This window comes from Pezoporus occidentalis, unplaced genomic scaffold (genome assembly GCF_034315485.1).
Source record: "Pezoporus occidentalis ecotype Australia unplaced genomic scaffold, CSIRO_AGI_Poc_V1 ctg263, whole genome shotgun sequence".
Classification (NCBI taxonomy): domain Eukaryota; kingdom Metazoa; phylum Chordata; class Aves; order Psittaciformes; family Psittacidae; genus Pezoporus; species Pezoporus occidentalis.
The window spans coordinates 875,850-901,587 of NW_026914534.1; the positions used below are offsets into that span (position 1 = coordinate 875,850).

At 39.4% G+C, this 25,738-nt stretch overlaps 1 protein-coding gene across 4 annotated transcripts in view; it reads left to right on the forward strand.

The window, feature by feature from the left end:
* The window catches only part of IFT56 (intraflagellar transport 56), a 48,567-nt gene that overhangs the window by 15,918 nt on the left and 6,911 nt on the right, over positions 1 to 25,738 (forward strand). For 3 of the 4 annotated variants that reach the window (XM_062624171.1, XM_062624172.1, XM_062624173.1), the window contains 9 exons: positions 3,178 to 3,349; positions 3,737 to 3,811; positions 4,909 to 5,011; positions 7,502 to 7,557; positions 9,953 to 10,006; positions 10,357 to 10,420; positions 17,155 to 17,243; positions 23,121 to 23,204; positions 25,435 to 25,504. In XM_062624171.1, the coding sequence (XP_062480155.1) occupies positions 3,178 to 3,349; positions 3,737 to 3,811; positions 4,909 to 5,011; positions 7,502 to 7,557; positions 9,953 to 10,006; positions 10,357 to 10,420; positions 17,155 to 17,243; positions 23,121 to 23,204; positions 25,435 to 25,504 (767 nt within the window). Of the gene's footprint in view, positions 1 to 3,177; positions 3,350 to 3,736; positions 3,812 to 4,908; positions 5,012 to 7,501; positions 7,558 to 9,952; positions 10,007 to 10,356; positions 10,421 to 17,154; positions 17,244 to 23,120; positions 23,205 to 25,434; positions 25,505 to 25,738 lie in introns of those variants that run through there. The other variant, XR_009965897.1, reaches the window with a different exon arrangement.

Consider the following 25,738-nt stretch of genomic DNA (forward strand, 5'->3'; position numbering starts at 1 on the left):
GTTATGTACCTGCTTTGTCTTTTTCTTCCCCGCCCCCTGATGGCCAGTCTGGTGACCCTTGTTTGCAGTTACTGACTTCTTCACCTCTTAGCCTTTCTAAGAAGGGTTCGGTTCTTAGGTTTTATGTAGATTGTTCCTTGTATTTCTTTTAAGTCTGAAATTCTTTAATTTCTGTTTAGCATAGAATGGTTTGGGATGGAAAGGACCTTAAAATCATCTAGTTCCAACCCTCCTGCCGTAGGTAGGGACACCTCACACTAGACCATGAGGCCCAAGGCTCTGTCCAACTAGGCCTTGAACACTGCCAGGGATGGAGCATTTACCAGTTACTTGGGCAACCTGTTCCAGTACCTCACCATCCTCACAGTAAAGAACTTCTTCCTTATAGCTAACCTGAACTTCCCCTGTTTAAGTTTAAACCCGTTACCCCTTTTCCTGCTATGACATGTGCTGATGTTTTTCCTATCATATTCTGCAAGTTTTTAATTTGGAATTTAACAAATAGCAAATTGAATTCTCAAGTGGCTGAAATAATTGTTTAGTAAAATCGAAACTGCTTTCCCAGGAGACATAGCTATCTTTTTTTCCATTTGAATGCTTTAGAGAAGTCCATGATAATGCGTGTATATATGTTGTGTAATGCTCAGGGAAGAGAACTAACTTCCAAGACCCATAGAAAGAAACACTCAGAGCTAAACGGGTAACCTTCACAACAGTTACACTTTTATTGTTTCCACGAATGCCTGTCTATCTTTTGTGTCTAGTTCTTCTGGCTTGATAGCTTGTAATGGCAAGGATTTTTTGAAATAATTGTACTTCATATAAGATAATAATATCCATTAAAATATTTTCAAACTTCTATGTGCATATTAATGTATTTGCATAGAAAATCCTGTTCTGTAAGGCCAAATAGTGCTTGTCTTCTGTGCATTTTCTTAGTGAAAAGTTGCCACCATTTCCGCAATTTGCAAACCAAAAGTTTTACAGGTAATTCTTTAAAGCTGCAGTAGCTGCCATTGAAAGCACTAATGCAAATCTGGATCTGTGCAATCTTAGCTGACAGAGCTCTAATAACTCTAAGTATTTCTCGGAAACCCCAGTTTAGGCTCTTCAAAAGGGTTAGGCAAGGAAAAAGAGGTGGTGGGGTTGCATTGTATGTCAGGGAGTGCTTTGACAGCCTTGAACTCGATGTGGTGAGTGAGAAGGCTGAACATTTATGAGTGAAGATCAAGGAGAAGGCCAACCAAGCTGATATCCTGGTAGGAGTTTGTTATAGACCACCCAGCCAGGATGAAGCTGCACATGAAGTGTTCTTCAAACAACTGGGAGAAGTTTCACAACCACTTGCCCTTGTTCTTGTGGGGACTTCAACCTGCCAGATGTTTGCTGAAAGTACAACACAGCAGAGAAGAAACAATCCAGAAGGTTCTTGGGGTGTGTGGAAGATAACTTCCTAATCCAGCTGGTTACTGAGCCAACTAGGGGAGATGCTTGGCTGGATTTGCTGTTCGCAAACAAAGAAGGACTGGTGGGTGATGTGATAGTTAGAGGCAAAGTGATCAAAAAATGACTGAATTTTCCATCCTTGGAGAAGTCAGAAAGAAGGTCGGCAGAACCTTCACCTTCAACTTCCAGAGGGCTGACTGGCCTGTTTAGGATGCTGGTTGGCAGAATTCTTTGGGAAACATTACTGAAGGACAAAGGGGTCCAATAAGGCTGGATGCTCTTCAAGAATGAAATCCTTAAGGTGTGGGAGCACATGGTCCGTATGTGCTGAAAATCAAACTGGTGGCGAAGAGACCAGCCTGGCTGAACAGGGAGATATTGCTGAAACTCGGGAAAGAAAAGAAAATTTATCACCTGTGGAAGAAGGAACAGTTACCCCATGAAAAGTATAAGGATATGGTTAAGTTATATAGAGAAAAAGTTAGAAAGGTGAAAAAGCACAGGTGGAGCTAAATCTGGCCACTGCCATAAAAGATAATAAAGCATGGTCTGGATAGGTGGGTTCTTTGCTGGGTTGCAAACTGTCTGGATGGTCAAGCCCAAAGAGTGGTGGTAAATGTCATCACATCTAGTTGGTGGCCAGTCACTAGTGGTGTCCCTCAGGGCTTGATGTTAGGGCCAGTGTTCTTTAATATCTTTATTGATAATCTGGATAAGGGAATCAAGGGTACCCTCAGTAAATTGTGGATGACAGTAGATTGGGTGGGAGTGTTGATCTGCTGAAGGATAGGAAGGCTCTGCAGAGGGATCTGGACAGGCTGTGGCCAGTGATATGAAGTTCAACAAGGTAAAGTGCCGGGTCCTGCATTTGGGCCACAACAACCTCATGCAATGATCCAGGCTTGGGGAAGGGCGGCTGGAAAGCTGCTCATGGATAAAGGACCTGGGGTGCTGGTTGACAGCTGCTGAACATGAGCCAGCTTGTGCCCAGGCAGCCAGGAAGGCCAACAGCATCAGAAATATTGTGGCCAGCAGGGCCAGGGCAGTGATCATCCCTCTGTACTCTACACTGGTGAGGCCACACCTCGAATCCTATTTAGTTCCTGTATCTTGAATTCAGTTCCAGGCTCCTCACTACAAAAAAGACATTGAAGTGGTGGAGCGGGTCTAGAGACGGGCAACAAAGCTGGTGAAGGGTCTGGAAAATAAGTCTTTAGAGGAATGGCTGAGGGAACTGGAGTTGTTTAGTCTGTAGAAGAGAAGGCTCAGGGGTGACCTTGTCGCTCTCTACAACTACCTGAAAGGAGGTTATAGCGAGGGTTGGTCTCTTCACCCAAGTAACAAGCTAACGGATAAGAGGAAATGGTCTCAAGCTGTGTGTAGGCTTACACTGGATATTAGGAAAAATTTCTTCACAGAGACGGTGGTCAGGCATTGGAACAGGCTGCCCAGGGAAGTGGTGGAATCACCATTCCTGGAAGTGTTCACAAACCATGTAGATGAGGCCCTCAGTGATATGATTTAGTGGTGGTCTTGGCAGTCCTGGGGTAACGGTTGGACTTGACTTGATGATCTTAAGGGTCTTTTCCAACCTAGCTGATTTGGTGATTCTGTGATTTGACATGCTTGTAAAAGATGTATAGACACGAGAGCTTTATCACTGATTTTAATGTTCTGTAGTATAACTTTGTGGTGGAATTTAAATGTTCTCTTCAATCCTCTTTCCCACAGGGAATACCTGGCCTTGAATGTATATGTGGCCCTATGCTATTACAAACTGGATTACTATGATGTATCACAGGAAGTGCTAGCTGTTTATCTTCAGCAAGTTCCTGACAGTACCATTGCTCTTAACCTTAAGGCTTGTAACCATTTCCGCCTTCACAATGGGAAGGCTGCTGAGGTATCTATTGAACAGCCCTTCAGTTCACTTTTATTTTAATTCAAGATTCTGTACAGGGTTGTTTGGTTGTTTTTTTTCCTTATCTGTCTTAATGAGTAATGTTGATACAGGTCTTTACTTTGTCATTGTGGTCTTCTCTTAGGAATGTCACCTCTGTCAGTTTTCCTGGTGTTAAGCCATCTGTCCTCGTGTGTGCCCAGTAGTCTTAAACTTTTCCTACTTATGATCTTGTGTCTAGATATATTACCCAATTGCTAAAACATTACATAAAACTGTTAAGGCAAAAACCTTCCAGTGATCCAGAATTGCTGGAGATGTCTTTCTGTCAGGCTTGTATGAAACTCGATTTATGCTTGTGTTAAAATTTTGGAATATATGTAATTCCAGGCAGAGCTCAAGAACTTGACAGAGAGTGCTTCATCATCATTTGAGTTTGGCAAAGAGCTCATTAAGCACAATCTGGTGAGTAATGTATTTCTTGGACTTAATATGAACTACACTCATTTGTAGAGCTTTCCTTGATGATTCATAAAATGGAATATTTTAGGACTTGCAGACCCAATTGAATCTCTGCTGCCACATAAATCCCACTCCAGACATCCTACCTATATAATCAATGCGCCATCAAGTGTATTTTTATCCATGGCATTTTTTCCTGTCAGTTTGAGACTGTGTCAGGAAAATGATAATGCTGTTGTTTTTAACCCCGAAGGCATATTAAAATAATTTATGTCCTGTAATAACACCTTTGCAAGTTATTTTGTGGAACCCAGTCAATAAGGACACTGTAGAAGCAACAGTTGTCAGGAAAAAGCTGCAGTGTTCAGCATGCTGCTGTGTGTTCTGCAGTTAAAAGGTCACTAATCACCTGTTAATTTTCCCTGCAGTGATATTATTTGCTGCTCAACCCCTAACAGTATATTGCTTTTGTTTAACAATGAGGAGTTGCTTGCTTTGTCTTTTTTCAAGAGTAGTCACAACAAACTAACACTTTTCCCCCCAAGAGTTAAAACTGCTTTCCAACTGAGCTTTTGTAAGTCAACATTATTTATTTTGAATTTCTGTCTTTTTGCCAGTGGTTTACTGAATAAGTATGTTAGATTCTGTTGGAGGAACTGTCATGTGAAACAGGAATGTAATTGACTGCTCCTAACCAATTTAGGATCTTGTGGCATTCTAAGTAAATGCAGAGTTGTTAGCCTAATTTTTCCATATGAACACTTCATAAGCAAATTGTAATTCTGTATGTATTCCCCTCACTCTTGTCTCAGACCATATTATTCTTTAAAATCTTTGATATATAATGTATCACTGCTTTGAGTTGCTAAAAGCTGGAATAAGTTATTATTTACTGATGAGGGAAATACTTTATATTCTTCAGAATAAAGATTGTCACACAGCATAATTCTATAGTTATATTAAAGTAGGGAATATGGTAATGTCAGTACACTGCCCTTTTCCTATTGTTAATATAGGAATTTAAGGATTAATTTCCTTGAATTAAGAGATCATAGACAAGGTTTTGATAAGAGTTATCAAGATGCTGCTTTTCTCTGCAGGTGGTGTTCCGAGGAGGAGAAGGGGCTTTGCAGGTCCTGCCTCCTCTGGTTGATGTTATTCCTGAGGCAAGACTGAATCTTGTGATTTACTATCTCCGGCAAGGTAAATAACACTTTCCTCTTCCATAGCTTCAGGGATGACATTAATTCATCTGATCTCAACTGACTATTCAATTAAATGCTTTCTTTTTTCTTTGTAGTGAAATGCAATTTATTTCATTTTCTGCTCCTCTGGAAAATAATGATCTAAGAGCTCCCATGGCTTGTAGAGACGGGCTTTCATTGTGTGCAGTCAAATAAATCTACTTCAGCAGGGTATTGGAGGTTCTTGGGCTGCAGAAGATGGCTTTGGGGATGACGGTGTTTATATGTTTATAGTGAGAGTTATACTAGTTACACTACTTCTGTAAATATGACACAGAGTATGAGCCAAAATCACTGTGAAAAAAAGACTATAGTTTGTGAGCAAGACATTTCATTCCAAGTCTACTATACAACTCTCAAAGAATGCAGGTAGATAGCCAGAACCCGTTGGAAAGTATTGTTTCTCAGTTGTCTGGCTTCTTTCAGTTTTATATGATTTTACTTTCAGAGCCATTCCTATTCCTTCATTGTGTTCCTTTATTCAACTGCAGCTTGACTGGCTGAGCACTGAGTAGGTGTTAACTGCAGTCATCTAATAGAAGGTGATGTGATAACTGCTTTTCAGTCCACTACTTTTTTATAATGTGTTTTATAAGTTTAGATGACCAGAGCATCTGAAAGCAGAAAAACGTATTTTATTAATTTTGAAATAAATAAAATGCATGCCTACTTCCCCCCCCCCCCCCCCCATATTAAAAAAATGCCAGGAAAAAAGGAGATCTATACTTCTGGCAAAAGTAAGTCACACCACCTTGTTATTCTTTGTATCACAGTAAGCTCACCAGAGAATCCGAGCATACACAAGCACAGTACATTGAAAAAGCTTTGTGAGTGTGATTGACTTGGAGTTTCAGATACTGATTCTAAGTAACATCTGTAGGATTTGTAATTAACAAGACCGGTGAGATACAAATTTGCCACAATACAATAAAATCACATTATACAGCGTCCACTACTATCCCCTTATCCCTACAAGCAGTCATACGTCAGGGTAGTCAGTACATTTTAGCATTGGTAAATCTGTGCCTGCTGTTCCCAGCCACCTTTCTGTGCAGTATTTTGTTGCCAATATCACCACAGATAATACTGGTATTATTACCAATAATATTGTTAATAATACTATGTTTCAAATTAAGTTCTACTTACACAGAAGGAAAGTACATGTTCTGCATCACTTAAGAGTCAGCCTTGTTTATAAATTTGCTGTCAAACTAGCAATAATTTTCATTAGTTAGTTTCTGTTCTTCACTGTGGTATACAAATGACTTGCATACTGACAAAGGAGCCAGTACAGCTGTCTCTCGAAAACTTAGAGGTTTCTGATAAAGGTAGGCTTGTGTTACAACATGCTCTGAGCTGGACTGACTGAAGCACAAACATGCATCCCATTTTTTTTCAGCTTTTTAAGGTAGTGACTTTTAGCAGGGTTTGGGGGTTGTTGGAGCCTGAAGAGCATAATTCCATGCCGATGGTCTACATTAATGAAAATGAAGGCTGCTGGTTTGTTTGTTGGTTTTGTTTTTTTTTTTTTCTCCTGTTGGTTAATGGTGAGCTAAGCTAGCCAAAATTAACAAAAAAAACCCAAACTATTTGTAATTAAAAAAAACCAAACTCTTCTGGCTAGTCTAGTACTTGTGCTGGCTTACTACATGACTACTCAAGGGAATGGGTATATAAGCAGAGGGGCTGGATGGGAGCCATGCAGCTCCAATGTATATTGCCTTAAATCACACTAGAGTACTGTCCCCACAGTGTATGGATGGTATGTGCTAACAAAAAATAGTTTTGCTTGATGAGGCTGGTACAATGCTGTATTAACAAAATTTTGCCAATAAAAAGGGCATCTTCACTAGGTTGGTTTACGAAGCTGACCATAGTGCCAGCATCTTTTTTAATTTAGGTGTTCAAGATCTTTTCAGTTTGTTTATTTCTTGGGTGGAAGGAAGTTGTTTGTTGAATTTAAACTTTACATTTAAACTTCTATACCAGTAGTGCTTTTTGCTTGTTAGAATTAGGATCAGGTAAGAGCTGCTAGATAGATTTTGAAATATTGACAAGGAAGAGATGAAGTTTACCTCCAGATTCATGTTACCCTATCCTCCTTAAGGGGTAAATAAATACGAGAAAAGACAAGAAGGTGATGGATTTATTATCTTGACCTTGTACTGTTGAAAAGGCAGCCACTGGATAATGAACAAGGGGAGCAAGTCATCTCTACTAGGAAAATTGTAGTAATAAAGAAGCTATTACTCACTCCATGTTTGTTCAGTTCTAGAAAACCATCACCATTGTGATATAAATTCACACTGATTTATAGTTATCTTTCTCCTTCTGTCTGACTGCTTTATTTCTTAGTCTATGACTATTGGGGAATGTTGTAGAGGACGAGTGACTTGTTGTAATACAATGTGCTATGAGTTGTCATGCATTCTAATGTCTGGTATTTCAGATGATGTGCAGGAGGCTTATAACCTGATGAAGGACCTGGAACCTACAGCTCCACAGGTAATTGGAAACTGATGTCATGATACATAAAGACAGAGGTTATAAGTGGATATGAAATCTGCCACGTACAAAACTGGTATCCTGAGGACAGCTTGTGCCATTCCCACTCTTAAAACTCTTGTGTTTTGCATCCTTATCAACAATAGACTTAATGTGCACGCATAAATTATATATGTGCATGTATGAATACTTAGGATGTTTTTTACTGTACCTCTTGGGGTTAACTAAGAATACAGCTCTGTTGTGTACAGACTTGATTCTGGGGAGTTGACCATTAGTGCGTAGATGAAGGCCCTTTTCCAACTACAGCTACTTGTCACTTCTGCCCTGGTGATGGTTACCATCCCTCAGATCTGCTAGCTTAGATGCTTATGTGGATTGTCCTGAAGCCATTTCTTCTACCAAAAATTAGGTAGATTAGATTAAATGGTTTAAATAACAGGTCTTTTCTAATCCTATCTCACTTTGGCTGCAATGAGTGGGACGTGCAGTGTCCCTTGGCTGCTACTGTAATTTTCTTCTGTGGCTGTTCCAAAGTCTCTGATTTATTCCTCTTTGCAGTTTATTTTCCAAAGGTCACATAGCTGGGCATAAAAGAGACCTTTCATGAGTCTGTGGGAGGATTAGATGGAGGGAGGGGAAAGAAAACCTCAAGAACACAGATCTGGTGATTCTGTGCTAAGGAGTGTCTTCTGCTGTTGCTTTCCACTTCTTGCATTTTTCAGTATAGCAAGACTTAACGTGAACGGTTGTTCGGCATCTGTTGATCCTTTAGCCTCTGTTTCTGATATATGTGCCTAATACACATAACATAGTGTCATTCTTGGTCACATTTTGAAACAAGAATCTTTGTGAGTTTTTTCCTCCTATTTTTTCACATGGAGCTCCCCACTAAGACTTGCAAGACTACTTGTATATCCTTCTTCAGGTCTTCTCAAATTTCTTCTTTGTCATGATACATATAAGGTAATAATTTGGCATCTGTAAGAGTTGGTAAGAGTGCTAAAATTATTGTTTAGCATGCTGCCTAGTATTCTCAGATTATTTCTTTGCATTCCATTTTTGGTCTATGTAGGTGTTTCTCTTTCTCCATGTTTACATCTCATAGAATCATAGAATAGTTAGGGTTGGAAAGGACCTTAAGATCATCAATTTCCACCCCCCCTGCCATGGGCAGGGACACCTCACACTAAACCATATCACCCAAGGCCTCATCCAACCTGGCCTTGAACACTGCCATGGATGGAGCATTCACAACCTCCCTGGGCAACCTCTTCCAGTGCCTCACCACCCTAACAGTAAAGAACTTCCTCCTTATATCCAATCTAAACTTCCCCTGTTTAAGTTTTAACCCATTACCCTTCGCCCTATCACTACAGTCCCTAATGAAGAGTCCCTCCCCAGCATCCTTACAGGCCCCCTTCAGATACTGGAAGGCTGCTATGAGATCTCCACGCAGCCTTCTCTTCTCCAGACGGAACAGCCCCAACTTCCTCAGCCTGTCTTCATACGGGAGGTGCTCCAGTCCCCTGATCATCCTCATGGCCCTCCTCTGGACTTGTTCCAACAGTTCCATGTCCTTTATATGTTGAGCTCACCAGAACTGCACACAATACTCCAGGTGAGGTCTCACAAGAGCAGAGTAAAGGGGCAGGATCACCTCCTTCGACCTGCTGGTCACGCTGCTTTTGTGACAGTGCTGGCCAGATTTATCAAAAGTACTTATTAAAGCAGGTTTATAGAAATAATTCTTAATTAAAAGATTTTAGTAAGACAAATGAGTCTGTTACATGCTGAGAAAATCTTGTTTAGAGAAGAATTAAACTAGACTTGTATCTCAGAGTAGAGATTACAGGGTACTCTAGTCCTGCTCCTTATTTCAGTAGAGTAATAAAATGACCACAGAGCACAAATCCAGTGACATTTTTGCCCTGATGAAAAATGCGGTGCATTTTGGAGCAAGGATGTTAGTGGTTATACTTAACCAATATGCATACTTGATGTGAGATCTGTGCCTTAATATAACAATATAGCACTTATGATTCTTGGTTATATGACTGTGAAGAAAGCATGATAGTATGTTATGGTGTTCCTTCTGGTGTATTGTCTTTGAGCATAAGACTTACCAGAAACCACATTACACCTTTGCATCCCACATACTTAGCAGAAGTGACTAACTAGTGAGTAAAATGCATTTTTGGGGGGGTAACTTTGTCCTACTGTGCTGAAACACCATCATAGTATCATATTAACCAGCTACCTGTTAAACTGATTTGGGATAGAGTTTGTATTTAAGAAGAAAATATGTACACATAGGGAGCTCTTACTCGTCTCCTCAAATCTTCACTTTGTCCTCTCTAATACTTTTAACTTCTTTCTTTTTTTTTCCCCCCAGGAGTACATCCTCAAAGGAGTGGTAAATGCAGCAGTTGGACAAGAAATGGGCTTGGTAAGTGAAGCCCATGAGATTCTCCAACTTCTTCAATAGCAGAATATGAACAGATCCATAGGGACTGGAATGGAATAAAAGAGCCAGTCATTTAATTGCAGGATCTCTGAGTCTCTTAATCTTTTTCTGTATAATACTCAATCTAGAATGAGTGAAATGCAAATCTCTGTTGCTAGTCCTGACAATAAATCAAGATGAATTTGGCTTTTCTGTCCTGCTTCCAAAAGGCCTGTTTGCCTTCTAGGCATATATAGTGGTACATCCCTGTCTGTTCCTCAGCGTGTATTTTCACTGTGTATTGGAGCATCAGCTCTGGAACTCATGTTGGGTTTTTTTCTTTTGTCTCCCAGAGAGATCATCTGAAAATTGCTCAGCAGTTTTTCCAGTTGGTGGGTGAATCAGCCAGTGAATGTGGTATGTTTGAAATGTTCTTTCTCCATTATGTAATCCTTCTTACAGTATCCAAATATATACCATCATATCTCTGTCTAACTGCTGACTGTTAGCATGACACTTGCTAGGTATTTTGTTGCTATAGTGTAACAGTCTAACATATATTTGAAAACAAATTTGCAAGCTTAAATTAGCAGTCTCGATTCTAAACCTTACTACATGAATTTGGCTGGAAAACAGGCTATACTGCAAGCTGCTAGTCTTCACTGATAGATTCTGTGGCAGTTTGCCTTTGACTAATAATCCCCATTACAGAAACAGAAGACAACAGCATAATTAGAGGAAGTGTGTGGCTGATGCCTCACAGGTACAAATCTAGGACTGCTAGCAAATGCCTATCGAGTTCATAGAGTTCTAGCACTGAGTGTGCCCTGGAACTGAGGATGATAAAAATGTAAAGAAGAATTGGACTATAGAGAGAAATGGAGGCTCTGTGACTAACTCTTTGGTGGAATTAAAAAAAAAAACAAGAAAGCAAAAATGAAACTTAACAACAAAATCAATATATTTTCAATATTTACTTATTCAATAATATACCAAAACAAGACCTTGTTTTCCCTTCTCCTTACCAAAGTAAAACCAAAATCCCAAATAAAAAGACAGTAGCTGGAACACAGAAATTCAGCCAAAATGGCGCTTCGATTGTAGGCATTGTCTCTAGAACTGTTTCTTTAGGTGGATAACTTAAGCATGTTTATGGTGCAGAGAGCTTATAGTCCTCAGAGACAGAACACTGTCTCCTGTGTCCATGGTGACTAAAGAGAAGGAGCTCAAGAGGCAGAGTGGCAGCACTGATGAAACTTTCAGAAATACTGTTGAGCCATTATGTTCAGCCCTTGCAGCCCTTATTCTGTTGAGATTATGCAGCAGAGTGCTTCATGTTGGAAGGCTGGAAGTGATTCCATAGATGAGGTTTTTCTAACGCATTCCTTTTGCATTGGGTCTTTCCCTTTGGAGCTGGGATCCAAGTTAACAGAAGGAAGCAATATGAACTGCAGTAGTGGAGAATTCATTGGGCATATAACTAACAGGGTTTGTGATGCCAGTAAAGTCACAGCGTGAGTGATAAAATGGTGGTAGACCTCTTAATGCCCATAACACTCATGCAGGTGCCATGAGTGACTGTAGCACACATGGATAAAAATAATGCAGAGGTAGTCTGAGAAGAGATACCCTGAAAAGATGTATAGTGAAGATGTAACCCAGACCCCAAATTGAAATTGTTAGGAAGCTAGAAGACTTAATTTTATTGTGAAATATTTTTAAACCCATATGCAGAACAAGATAGAGGCTGAGACTTGAGGTATGGTTGAGGGGAAGAGAAGAGGAAAAAAAAGAATAAAAGAACAGAAATGTAGTTCAATTAAGAAGGTGGGTTATTTGGGAAAAAATGAGCCTATGGGAAGGATTGGTTCCAACTAAAGGTAAGTGGAAACATTGGTTTCCACTGCAAGCATCTTAAGAGTCTTGGTACTTCCATGTAAAAACTGCTTTTTCATCTTTTTAGAAACTTGTGGGAGAAAGCTGACATACAGAAGAGCACGCAGTTCAAAGTAACTCCTCCTTTAAAGGTGAAATAGTGTGGGGGGTTTTGTAGCTTCAAATAAAGGACAGGTGGAGGTAAACAAACTGTACACAGGAAATAGAAGAGGCAAACAGAATTCACTTTAGATAGGACAAAACAAAAAGCAAACACATGAAAACCAAATATGTAAGTGGTTTTAGACAAATATTAGATGTTTTAAAAGAAGATGAATAAACTAGAGCACCTGGGTTTAGAAGAGGAAGGTATCAACCTAAAATAATTTTTAAATGTGATAGGAGAAAGGTAACATGTAGAATATTGTTCCTATTTAATCTATAATGCAGTATTACTAAATAGATGATGCTAGTGGAGAAGTGGTTCTAAATGTTATAGAAACCTTCTCTCAGAGTAAAGTAAATATATTTTCTTTATCAGTGATTAACATGAAATTGTTTTAAATGACATGCTCAAATAGGAGTTATCATATTAAGGCTAAATATTCACCAGCCAGCCTGGATGGGAACAGTGAGTGGCATATTAAGGAGGTTAGAGATTTTATATAGAAAGATAATTAAATAATTGTTGGAGACTTCTGTTCTGCCCATATTGGCCTACTAAATGCAATGACATAGCATGATATAAAGAATTCATTTTTAAATGCCAAGTTTTCATCTCTCTTACAGGACACACAAGTGAGCAAGTGACTCTAGACCAATACAAAGATTACATAGAACCTGATTAGAAATTTTATAATGAAAATCCCATTTCGATATAGTGATCCGAGTATAATCAAATTCAAAATCCATGTGTTAGCAAATACCTCAAAAAAATCCCACAGTACTAATTTCAAGAAAGGAAGCTACATAATAACCTTTCTCATTTCTAACAGAAATTTTTTTATTGAAGTAGGAGTGAAAAGGATAAAATGCACCTGATTTGAACACTTGAAGGAACCTTTTGTTTCTTTAAAGAAAGGGCTTGTATTCATAATTAATGAGGTATAGGGGACAAATAATGACATGACTAGGTTTGCCAATGGTACGAAATTACCCAATGAAGGAAAAATGAAAGCTTTCAGAATGATGAAAGCTGTGGAAGAATATCTAAGGCTTGGTATTAATATGCAAATTGAATTTAGCTTTGATAAATGCAAAGTAGTCCATGGTGGGGGCGGGACACCTTAAACTGTATTTGCAAAATTATCAGAAAAGTTGAAGAGAATTTTAGGAATTAATGAGGAAAGAGAGAACAAAACAAAGTAATTACTGAACCCAGGACACATTGTATACCAAAACAGTTTCCTTTCTGAATACTGTCTGCAGTTCTAGTTCTTACATTAAAAAAAAAATGAAAGGGTACAATAAAGACAGCAAAGATGATCAGAGAAAGAGGATACATGGCCTGGAAAATAATGACTGGGTTTAGTTACATTCACAATACAGAACATCATACATGACAAGAAGAGGAATAGAAAAGAATTAGTTACTGTACCATACAAAAACCAAGGATCATTGACATTATGCAAGACAATTAAAATAAAGAGCACAAACTACTTTTTCAAATAACACAACTTTTTTTGATACAGAATCTTGTGAAAATGAGAAGGTATGAGAAAAAAAAAAGACAAGAAAAGCCCAGTGGCTGTTTAACACAATATTTCAGTGATGATTAGGAAGTCTTCAGTGCAGATTGTTGGAAGCTAGGAGAAACTTCAAAGGAAGTGGCATTACATAGCACAACATGTATTACATTTGAAATCAGAATATATTCTTTTGATACCTATATTCTTATTCAGCAAGATTCTAAACCAGATAGACTTTGGCTCCAATGGGATAATTTTAATGTTTTTACGTAACTTAGCATGTTAGCCACTATGTTGTATATTTGTGGTCATTTTTGTTCTGCTGCCTTTGTTTTGCTGGATTTACGATTAAGAACAGAATTCTTGCTGTTTGGGGTTTTGCTAAATAGCCAGCCCTGCTCCTGCTATTCAAGCATGTAAGTCATGCTTCAACACTTCCCATTGGGCCAGTCCTTGCAAGGAGCTTGTACCACTAGATTGTCTGTTTAAGATCTTTATCAAATCACTTAGCTGCTTTGTTACAAAAGTAGATTGTGTTCACTAAAGTGAGTAAATCCTTTGCTCACAACTGTGTCTACAGGGCTCCTGATTTTAATGTGGATTATCAAAAATTAATGGACTAAAATGAAGATGTGGAAAATTTTTTCATTACAAATTTCTTTCTGACTTGCTCTTGTTAACTGTAGAAATCCCATGACTGCATTAAGAAAAAAGCAACATCAGAGAGTTTAGGAAAAACACAGTGTAATGATGTGTTTGTACATGTGCACATTTCATCTCATGTGAAAGTTATGTACTTTAGGAGGATTAGGGACACCCAAACAAAAAAAACCCACCAAGACCAACCCCCAAATCCCTCAAATCGGGAAGCACTTACGATGTAGGAGTCTATACTCTCCCTCTAGCAGCAATAAATAACACCCAGAACAGCAGCTTGGTTTACTGCTTTGGGTTTGGTTTTTTTTAAGCTTATTAAGCATTCTTAATCCCAGTGACATGACATAGAACTGGGATTACAAAGGAGGGTATAACTAGATTTTTATAGTTAATTCTCATGCTCTTCTCCCAGAGTCTCAACTGGGTGGAAAATTAAACAGACCAGATTTCTGAGATAAGTTAAGGATGAAACAGTGCAAGAGGAACATTAGTGAAAGTAAATTAACATCAACATTTCCATTAAGTGCAGTGTTTCTTGGTGCGTAACATCAGCCTTACAAACTGTCCTAAAAACACTGGAAAGATAATGGAGGAAAGCACCCCTTTCATTTTCACTGTTCCTCTTTCAGGACCAAGTGAGTGGGAGAAATGAAACACTTCTTCTGGACTTTGTGCAGTCTTTTCTTCAAAGTATTCTTAGGTCACCCGAAGAAATTTTTCAAAACAAGAACTTTTTTTCTCTTCCTGCATGAGTCACATGGGATAAACTAGTACTATAAAATTCTAGGGGTTTTGCCAGTAGTTTTTGCTGAGATGTGAGATTTACAGATGTTCTGCTTGGTTTTTTAATGAAATCTTTCACTAAAAATACATGGAGGATGGTATACTGTGATAATGATCATTTGACATCATGAAGTAGTAGTGATTTGACATCACTTGCATTTGTGCCTTCCTAGCTGTTGCTTGGGTTCATCCAACAAAGTGAAGTGCAAGGTCCCACACCTGGGTCAGTGCAGTCCCAGGCACAGCTACAGGTTGGGCAGAGAAGAGATTCAGAGCAGCCCTGCAGAGAAGGCCTTGACCAACATTGACATGATGGTCAATGAAAAACTGAACATGAGCTGGCAGTGTGTGCTCGCAGGCCAGAAACCACCCATGTTGTGGGCTGCATGAAAAGGAGCGTGACCAGCAGGTTGAACGAGGTGATCCTGCCCCTCTACTCTGCTCTTGTAAGACCTCAGTTGGAGTATTGTATGCAGTTCTGGTGTCCTCAACATAAGAAGGACATGGAGCTGTTGGAGCAAGTCCAGAGGAGGGTGATGAGGATGATAAGGGGGCTTGAGCACCTCCCGTATGAAGACAGGCTGAGAAAGTTGGGTCTGTTCAGCCTGGAGAAGAGAAGCTGCGTGGAGACCTCATAGCAGCCTTCAAATATCTGAGGGGGGCCTACAAAGATGCTGTAGAGGGACTCTTCATCAGGGACTGTAGTGACAGGACAAGGGATAATGGGTTTAAACTTAAACAGGGGAAACTCAGGTTAGATATAAGGAAGAAGTTCTGTACTGTGAGGGTGGTGAGGTGCTGGAGCAGGTTGCCCAAAGAAGTGGTAAATACTCCATCCCTGGCGGTGTTCAAGGCCAGGTTGGACAGAGCCTTGGACAACATGGTTTAGTGTGAGGCGTCCCTGCCCATGGCAGGGGGGTTGGAACTAGATGATCTTAAGGTCCTTTCGAACCCTCACCATTCTATGATTCTATGATCCCTCTCTGACCAGTCTCTGCTGCTTGAGTCTTATTAAAATTAGTCCTAGTAAGCTTACTTCAGAATCTCTAAAAAAGTTTCAAAATAGTTCTCAAGTAGCACAGCATGCAGTTTTGGGGTAGATTACAGCATAGTATGATGGCAAAAAGTTTACAATAACATAGTGGCAGCAAAGTTTACTGACACTTATTTGTACTGATATGCCTAATTATTTACGGTGTCACCACTTGTGAGCAATGTGGTAATCCCAAATGCATGGAAGTTAATTTTCATATTGTCTTTTTTCATTCAGTGGTTTTCCTGTGTGGTTTTTGTTTTGTTTTGTTTTATTGTGTTTTTTTGTTGTTTTTTTGTTTTGTTTTGTTTAATATCAGTATTTTCAGCCTATCAGGTTTACTTTCTTAGGGAAACTGAAATTAAAATATCACAGAATCCCAAGGGTTGGAAGGGACCTCAAAAGATCATCTAGTCCAACCCCCCTGCAAGAGCAGGGTAACCTAGAGTACATCACACAGGAACTTGTCCAGGCGGGCCTTGAGTATCTCCAACGTAGGAGACTCCACAACCCTCCTGGGCAACCTGTTCCAGTGATCTGTCACTTCTCACAGTAAAGAAATTTTTCCTGATGTTCACATGGAACCTCCTATGCTCCAGTTTACGCCCATTGCCCCTTGTCCTATCACTGGACATATATTGAGCTTCTTTGTCCAGGATAACTAAAAAGCTTAATTTTAAAGGTTGGACTTGATGATCTTAATGGGCTTTTCCAACCTAGTTGATTCTATGATTCTATAGGAAAAAAAAAAAGGCTAGCTAGGTTAGAGTAACGAACTCAGGCTTTGTATGAAGAGTCCTAAGAGTGAGAATAACTCTCAGTAAAATTATGCTACGGAAATTGTGTCATGGAGAAGGCCTGTTACTTAAACAGTTTGTCTCTGTAGAATTTGCTGTTGAATACAGTCTTGCAATAGTTATTGAATGCTGTAGAGAAAGTTGACAAGATGAACTAATAGTTTTTCTAACCTCTAGTATGGTCCTTTGCCTGAAAAGGCAAGCTATGCTATTTTTAGAAGTTAGCTGCTTTCACAGTTGCCAGCAACCTTGGCAGTGATTTCCATTACCATGTGACTTTTAAGTTCTACAAGTTTGCATTTCTCTTTTGAATTTTAGATACCATTCCAGGAAGACAGTGCATGTCCTCCCACTTCTTTCTTCTTAGACAGTTTGGTAATGTCCTGATTTACCTCAATTCAGTCAAGGTTAGTAGTATTATTTAGTACTCTAATGCATGGAATGAATAGTAATGGAATTAGACTGTACTGTATGAGACACTGTGTAAACATAAAAGGATACAGAAACAACAGTAACAACAGAACACAGGAACAAGTGAGATGCATGTGGTCAGGTACAGCAAAAGGCTCAAAATGTGAAGAAGCCGCTTTTAGCATTGTGCAGCATGATGGTCATGATGGTTTCCTCATACTTGCAATTTAACCATTATCAGGCTTTCTGGTGGCATCACAGAACATGAGGAAGATAATTATAGGAAGACAATGAAAAAATGTGGGTATTTATGGAGTGGGCAACATGGAGAAAAGCCAACAAACCAACCAAACAAATGTTTTCTCAAGGCTTACCCAATAAGCGATGGAGATTATTGTCAATTGCCATATTGTGAACATCATTTTAATGAACAAGACTGTATATGGAATATAGGACATGAAAGATTCTGAAAGTAGTAATACTTATATTTTACAGGGAGAGCAGCCACTGAACAGCTAAGATAGGGCATTATTACCAAAGCAGTAAACTAAGAATATTATTTTTGCAGAAATAATCTGAGTGGTACCCTTCAGGCAATGTTGCATTTTTCAAAGTAAGAGAAGGTGTTTGCGGTTGTCATAATACAGCATTACCAGATTACCAAAATTCAATGGATAAAATGGGTATAATTTACAGATACCCAGTTATAAGTCAGATGTGAGGAAAGAGAGGCTGGAGTGTGATTATAGAGTTAGACAACTGGAGTTTTGTTCCAATTATTTGAAACTAGAGGTGTAAGAACTCTGTATTTGGTAGGAAGAGGACTAAGTATCTAAAAAGAAATTACTAAGGAGATACACGTGATAAGCAAAATCGCAATGTTCTAAGGTGGGTGAGATCTCAAGAAAAACATGCCCTGGGGGTGCTCAAGGCCAGGTTGGACAGAGCCTTGGGTGACGTGGTTTAGTGTGAACTTTCCCTGCCCATGGCAGGGGGGTTGGAACTAGATGATCTTAAGGTCTTTTCCAACCCTAACTATTCTGTGATTCTGTGTAATGGTGGCAAAAGCATCTGGTGGGTGAAAAATGAAGGTGCAGTCTTTTTAAACTTTATCTGGAAAGACATCACTGAAGAAATCCCAAGTGGCTGTAAGCCAGAGGAAAATTCATCCTATGTATTTCTTACACTTTCCTTAGAATGCAATGAGTCACCCCATAGAAATGCCTAGCTCATGCTATTTCCTTTAAAAAGTTCTTAAACAACTAGTTCTAACCTGAAAAGTTTAAAGTTAAACGTGATTACTCACCACCTCCAAGGTATTTGGAAAAACTGAGAAAGGATAGAGAGAGAGAGAGTATCATCTGGGGAAACAAATGGTTTTGTCATTAATATTGGAAAGTAAGGCTAGTATTTGTAAAGAAAAGAGCCAGAAACAAACAAGACGCTGAACAGAAATTAAGAGGGTGAAAGCAGGCAATGGAGTGAGCAGAGGATAGGTCAAAGTCATGAGGCAAGAGAATTGCTACGGGGGGAGGATTAGGTGAGATAATTATGCATCTGTGAGAGTATAAAGGAAAGTGTCATAGGAAGGGTTGGAAAGAAAATCTGAAGAGAAAAGGAAGAGCACAGAATATTTGGTGTTATTTTGTAAGATGTTAGTAAGAGCCTATGCAGTGAAAGTATAGGTGAGGAATAGATTTAATGTTTAAAAACTGTCAGGAGGGAGGCAGAAATAGTGACAGGTACAAGTATGCAAGCCTTCAATCCTGCTATATTTATCAACTAGAAGGAGAATTTGACCTTGTGAGATTTGGGAGAAACAATTTTATTATGTGTGCATAGGAGAGGGGAAGGGTTATCTGACCACTTGTGCTTGGGTATTTTGTTTTAAAAACTTATCTATTCTGAAAGCATGCAGAACTACTGTGACACATAACATACATATGTGGATCTCAGCTTGCAAGCTGGACTTGCCCACACATACACACCTTGGCATCAGTAACCATATGTCTGTTTTGATTTGACCCATATTTAAGCAAAGATAATACTTCCTTGGTTTTCATTATAAGGGTGAAACAAAATATTAAGCTAAGTAAAGAAAATTCAGTGTAAAAAAAAGATTGATGCCTTTCATTGCACAGTGTTGTACTCTTATTTGAAATACTGACCATGACCCCCTCAAATTCTGGAAGTAAGGTGATTTGGACAATAACTAGAAATTGAAATATTATTTAAAGAGATCTAGAAGATAGACATTTTCTACAGAGGGAAGTTAAGAAAAGAAAATCATACAAAATGAGGATTAGAATAAACCAGGTGTATTTGAAACCTCCATTTGTATTAGGAGAGGCTGAAAACAAGATACAGCTTGTTGGAATTACAGCAAACTCAGTGTCTTTTCCAAGAAAATGCATTTTGTCCCTCTCAGAACACAGTTGGTTTATGGAACTCATTGTCATAGTTCAAGGTAGGGTTGAGATTGCAATTTTGGATGGTTTTATAGATTGCATCTAGGAAGTTGCAATATGATTAAGCTTAAGTAAAATACATATTTGTTAAATTCTTGAAGGGAATCATAAATGCTGGTATTTGAAACATAATGCAGTTGATAAATATCGGGGACTAAGGACAAAAGCCTTCTGCCTACTACCACTTTCATTGCATGATCCTTTTGAAGTAGTTCATCATTCTCATAATTTTTTAGCTGAGACTAGCCACTGCTCAGATTTACTTAGGTCATTCCCTTTCTCTTCAGGGCATAGGGATGCAAACAGTTCTTCCTGTGCCATGTTATAGGCAAGGTTTAGGTGGCTTTACAATGACTTTTGTGCTTCATTCACAGGAATAAAGTTTAATAGAATCTCTGCAGCTCTTTAAGTGGAGCTGTGCACTCATGAAGATTGTTTGCATTATGTTCTCTCAGGAAACACCACCTTCATTCATGATTGATTAAAACTGCTGTAGGCATGAGAACGTCTCAAAAGGATACCTTATTATAAATGTATTGCCAGCTGCCCTGAGGGTGACACAATAACACTGACGATCGACTGAGAAGACAAGCTAATTCAGGCTCAGCTGAGTTCTAGCCACAATTAATGGTTCATTGTTCAACTGGGTATCTGAGCATGTCATTGAAATGGACATCACTCAGAGCACAGTTAGTTTTATGAAATGATTGAAGACCACTAAAAAGACCTCACAAGAGTGAAGTGCAGTACATGTATTGTAGTTTGAAAAAACAAAACAAAACATCTAGTTGCTGTGAGTGTGTTGCACTATCAGCAGCGCTAGTTCCTTTCTGTTGGTTTTGGGTTTTGCAGCAGGTGTGGTCTCTAGCAATTATGCAGTTAGGATAAAATGACATTGTTTTTGAGTTTTGTTGTTGACAGAATTGTTTTTCCATTTTCATTAAAAAATACATAGGGGCTGTTTGAACAGAAGAATCATAGAATTATATAATGGTTTGAGTGGGAGGGGACCTTAAAGATCATCTCGTTCCAACCCTGCTGCCATGGGCAGGGATATCTTCCACTAGACCAGGTTGCTCAAGGTCTCATCCAGCCTGGCCTTGGAACACTTTCAGGGATGGAGCAACAACAGCTTCTCTGGGCAACCTGTGCTAGTATCTTACCACTCCCATAGTGAAGAATTTTTCCTAATATCTAGTCTAAATCTCTTCTCTTTGAGTTTAAAGCCATTCCCCCACGAAACTACTCATGCAGTAAAAGAAGAAACTATTCATGCAGCAAAACTAGCATTATGCTCACCAGCTTTGCTTAACCTGGGACTTGTGCTGATGCACATGAAACTATCATTGAGGAAGAATACAGCAATGTGTTGTAATTCTCATGTGGTGAAACCCATTAGTTCACCCTAAGGGTACTGAAATGTTTTCACAAACTGAGTGTAAGATTCAGCTGATTGGTTCATCCTCATGCTTTTACATAGCTTGCTATATTTGCTATAGCTTGCTATATTTGAACTCTAATATAGACATCTGAGAAAATGTGCTCCCTCTCCCTCCCATCTCCTATCAAGGCACTAGCTTGATGTATGTGGGTGGATGGGATTAACACCCTTTGTTATCTGCCTGCAACAGGAAACAGAAGAAGTTCCTCAAGTGTCCCTACATCATGAAAGAAGATAGAGAGCTCTGGGAAGGGGGTTTACCCCTTTCTTCCCATATCTTTTGTACAGTCCCAAGTATGCCTATGCCTTTTGCCTCCTCCTTGCTCTTAATGAGGGAACAAAACAAAAATTGTATCTTCCTACAGAAGTTCTGTTTCTTTTGTAGATGCTATATAAGGAAAAACATTTCTTCTTGCTGGAGTGGGTCCAGAGAAGGCCAATGAAGCTGGTGAAGGACCTGGAGCACAAGTCTTATGAGGAATGGCTGAGAGAACTGGGGTTGTGTAGTCTGTAGAAAAGAAGGCTCAGGAGGATCTTATTGCTCTCTACAACTACCTGCAAGGAGGATGGAGCAAAGAGATGGCTGGTCTTTTCTCCCAAGTATCAAGTGATAGGACAACAGGAAACAACCTCAAGCTGTGCCTAATATCCAATCAAGTTTAGATTGGATATTAGGAAAAATTTCTTTACCAAAAGGATGATCTGGCATTAGAACAGGCTGCTCAGGGAAGTGATGGAATCACTGTCCCTGGAAGTGTTCAGAAACTTTGTAGACAAGGCCCTTGGTGACATGGTTTAGGGCCCATCCCAGGACTTGGCAGTTCTGGGGTAACAGTTGGACTGATGATCTTAAAGGTCTTTTCCAACCTAGTTGATTCCACGATTCTTCCACACACCTTGCTGTTATGCACCCAGGAAGGCCTTTGTTACAGCAATTATACTGCATAAACCACCCTGCTTTTTTCCCATGCTTTTTCATAAGCACTGCACCTCTGCTCGGCAGTGATCCTCAATTCCATCTACGGTTGTAGTTGTGGTATTGTGTTCCACCTTAGCTCTACCAGGTCTACTTGGTGTAGCAGTGTAAGTGCTGAACAGAGAACACAGCTTTTGGTCATCTGAGTTATACTTCAATCCGGACATATGACCGTTATCAAATCTAAGCTATTTGGGTCAAACCCAAATATCAGGCTAACTTATACCTAGAGTTACATTTCCTGTTTTGTCACGTACAGCTTTTCAAAAAAGATGCAGATCAACCTGACTTGTCATTAACTGGGTTTGTCCAGTTTAATATCATGGGAGAGAAAAATGTGGTGTTGCACATCGAATAGAGTGCATGTAAGCAAAGCCTGAGCTCAAAGAAGTCTCATTGCACCTTTTACACACCAGGCAGGTGTGCTGCCTGCCTACAGCTGCTACTGCAGCTCCACCTCCATCATGGGATCCAGTGTGTCAGACTAGCATGTATCACACAGCCAGATACACAGGATCTCTTGTTGCACCTTGAGAAGTCGTGGAAAAACAAACTGTTTATCTCCTTAAGCCATTAGGGAGTCAACTACTTATTTACCACCCTAGTGGTGAAATAAGTGCTTGGGAGGTGAAAGAGACCGTGGCAGCACAGCGTGTCTTCACAAGCCTAAAGTGAAAATTATACCCACAAAAGCTGCCACTGCAATTTTGATCTTGGAGCACTCCCCAGACATCTCATGGTTAATATTGTGGAATGTTCCAGCTGTATTTGTAGTCACGAATGTAGGATGGAAAGTCAGTCCATAATTTTCTACCCACTGTTTATAAATGCCGTATGCTCATAATGTGGGTTTTTCTTTTTCCTTCCCATTGTCATGTTACAGTCTAACTCAGATTGGAGAGCAGGGGTATTTTTAATGTTGTTATACCATGGGAGGAGGGATTTTGTCTTATTTATTTGGATTTTGTCTGTGCGGCTTATTTTCCAGAGTTACTTCTACAATGATGATACTTTTAACTTCAACTATGCCCAAGCCAAAGCTGCCACAGGCTGTTTTAATGAGGCTGAAGAGGTATGCATTTACTTTCTTTAAAAAACAGTGGAAACATTTCCCACATACTTTCCTCTTTCCTTCATTTTTTTTGCTCCAGATCTTCATATCGGTTGAAAATAAGCAGGTTGTGTAGAATATCATCTTCCCCTTCTTAGAGGAAGTGAAATTCTCAGTGAACACCATTCAGAAAAGATTATCTTGCTAATCTTGTAATGTGAGCTATACGGGAAGCCATGCTGCTTATGGTGCATCACAAGAGTGCTTGCAGCTATCTCTAATTGATCAAAGAATGCCCTCTTAATCAGATTTCCTACACTTTGTCTGGGATCCCAGGCAGTCTTATTGTTCAGGCTGACAAGGGCATGCTGAGTAAAAGACATCAAATAGTTAGGAGCTTCTAGGTGTCCCTAGAAAATTGTATATAAATAAATAAATAAATAAATAGATGTATGTCTTCCTCTGGGAGATGTGCAGGGAAATGAGGAAATGCTCACTATCTTATTCAGCAGCATCCAGATGCAGCTGGAAGAGATTAACGTCTACACACAGCATTTTTTGTGTCTGTGTGCACTAGAAACTTAATTACAACAACTAAAATATGCAAAAGCAAATAAGTATTATGAAGATGGAAGCAACATTTTTTGTAAGACCAGAAAGAAGCCAGAAAAAATCCCAACAAAACAATCATGTAGTCAAAAGTGAATCATACAGGGAGGTTTGGTTTGGGTTGGGGTTTTTTTTTGTTTTTTTGTTTGGTTGGTTTTCCTGTCTTTTTGACTTTTTAACTCTTCAGGTTTCTCAACAATGGAGGCCCCTGTTTTTTTCTTTTTCTCTTCCCCCCTCTCCGTCCCCACACCCACTCCCTTAATTTCTGTAACTTGAAATTGCATCTGTCTTTAAGAAAAATATCCAAGACCGTCATGCAAAATGGATATATATTTTGATTCACCTACCTTAAATTTAGTTAGCTTAATGAAAATGTAGCTGACTCTTTCAAAACTATGCTACCAGGCTACAGTGATTCCTGAGACTTCATAAAAATGATAATGCTGCAAGTAAGCTTTAGCTGCAGCCAGGCAACAAAGAAACACAGATCTGTAAACTGCTGTTAATCCACATTTTCCCTCTTATGTTCTTACAAATGATTCTATATAAATTTGGGCTTATAGCTGATGCATTTAAATAACAGAATTATGTAATTACATTGATTAGTCTGACCTAAGGTGTGATGTTTGATTGTGACGATAGTCTCATAGAAAGATCACCCTCCTCCAGTGTCTCATAAACATGTAAAATACCTCCACATATAGCACTTAAGTTATTTAAAAGCTTACCTCCCTGGAAGTAATGAAATAAACCTATGATAAAGTGCTACTTACAGGGACGATGCTGCTTTCTTTTTATTTCTTCCCTCCTACCCCTTCCCCTCCTTTCACCACCGCCTCCCCTCTTCCCAACCCCTGCCCCCCCCAGCCCAAATTATGGGATCAGCAATGTTTAGCCAATAAAAATGTCAGTAATTTGTCGAACTTCCGGTTCCAGCACATATATCTGTTCCTATAAAGGTATTTGGAGTTTTGCCAGTAGCATCCTAGTATGGCTACGGATACACCTGCAGAGGGGCATAAATAGCTGTTTTCTGTGAGAAAAACCAGAATACACTATTAAATGTATAACTTTTCCACACACATCCCTTTAGATGTAGAATGTAATAAACCGGTATTTGTACAGTAAGTTAGAAAAGACAAATGTTTTGGCTCAGAACCTTACTGAATCCGAAATGGTTGGAAATGGTGACCTGGAATTCTCTCTGACATGTATGGGGAGGAAAGGCTCATATATATGTGAAACTTCTGGTATTTCAAGAAGATGCTAATGTAATTGCTTGCCCTGCTTTCTAAACAAACACATTCCAAATAGCTTTTCCCACAGGCCCAGTGTTCCTTTGTGCTGTTTGTGTTGCATAGCCGCCCACTGGCACTTGTTCAGAGTAGGCCGCACCCTCCTCACAGCTTGCTGTTTTGAAGCTGCAGAAGTCCCTTGATAAGCATGGCCCTTTTTGAATCCTCCACCTACTTGACACAGAGAGATGAGATACCCCCACACTGCACTTGCATATCCTATCTCTTCTAGAAGCAGCCGTTCATGTAGCTTCAGCCTTAGCTGCATATTGAAACGAGGCAGATCTGCCTTCTGTTTGTTTAAAAGTACGTGCATGTATAATCTTTTATTTTCCTTCTTCCTTCAGGTGTTCCTTTTGATCCAGAGTGAGAAGATAAAGCGTGATTTTGTTTACCTTAGCTGGCTAGCTCGCTGCTGTGAGTCACTTTACTCTCAACATTGCAGAATACAGATCCTCCTCTATTGCATCAGTCTTGGCTATCCACTTTCCTAATTGAATTTAATGTTGTAGGTGGATTCAAAACTATGAAAGTGAAACGCTGATCGCACTAGTTACAGTGTGGGTGGTTATTGCACCTTTCATACATCTAGCTTTAGTAAGCAATTACTGCTTCACTGCAATGCTGTTACAGCTCCATCAATGCAGCTTT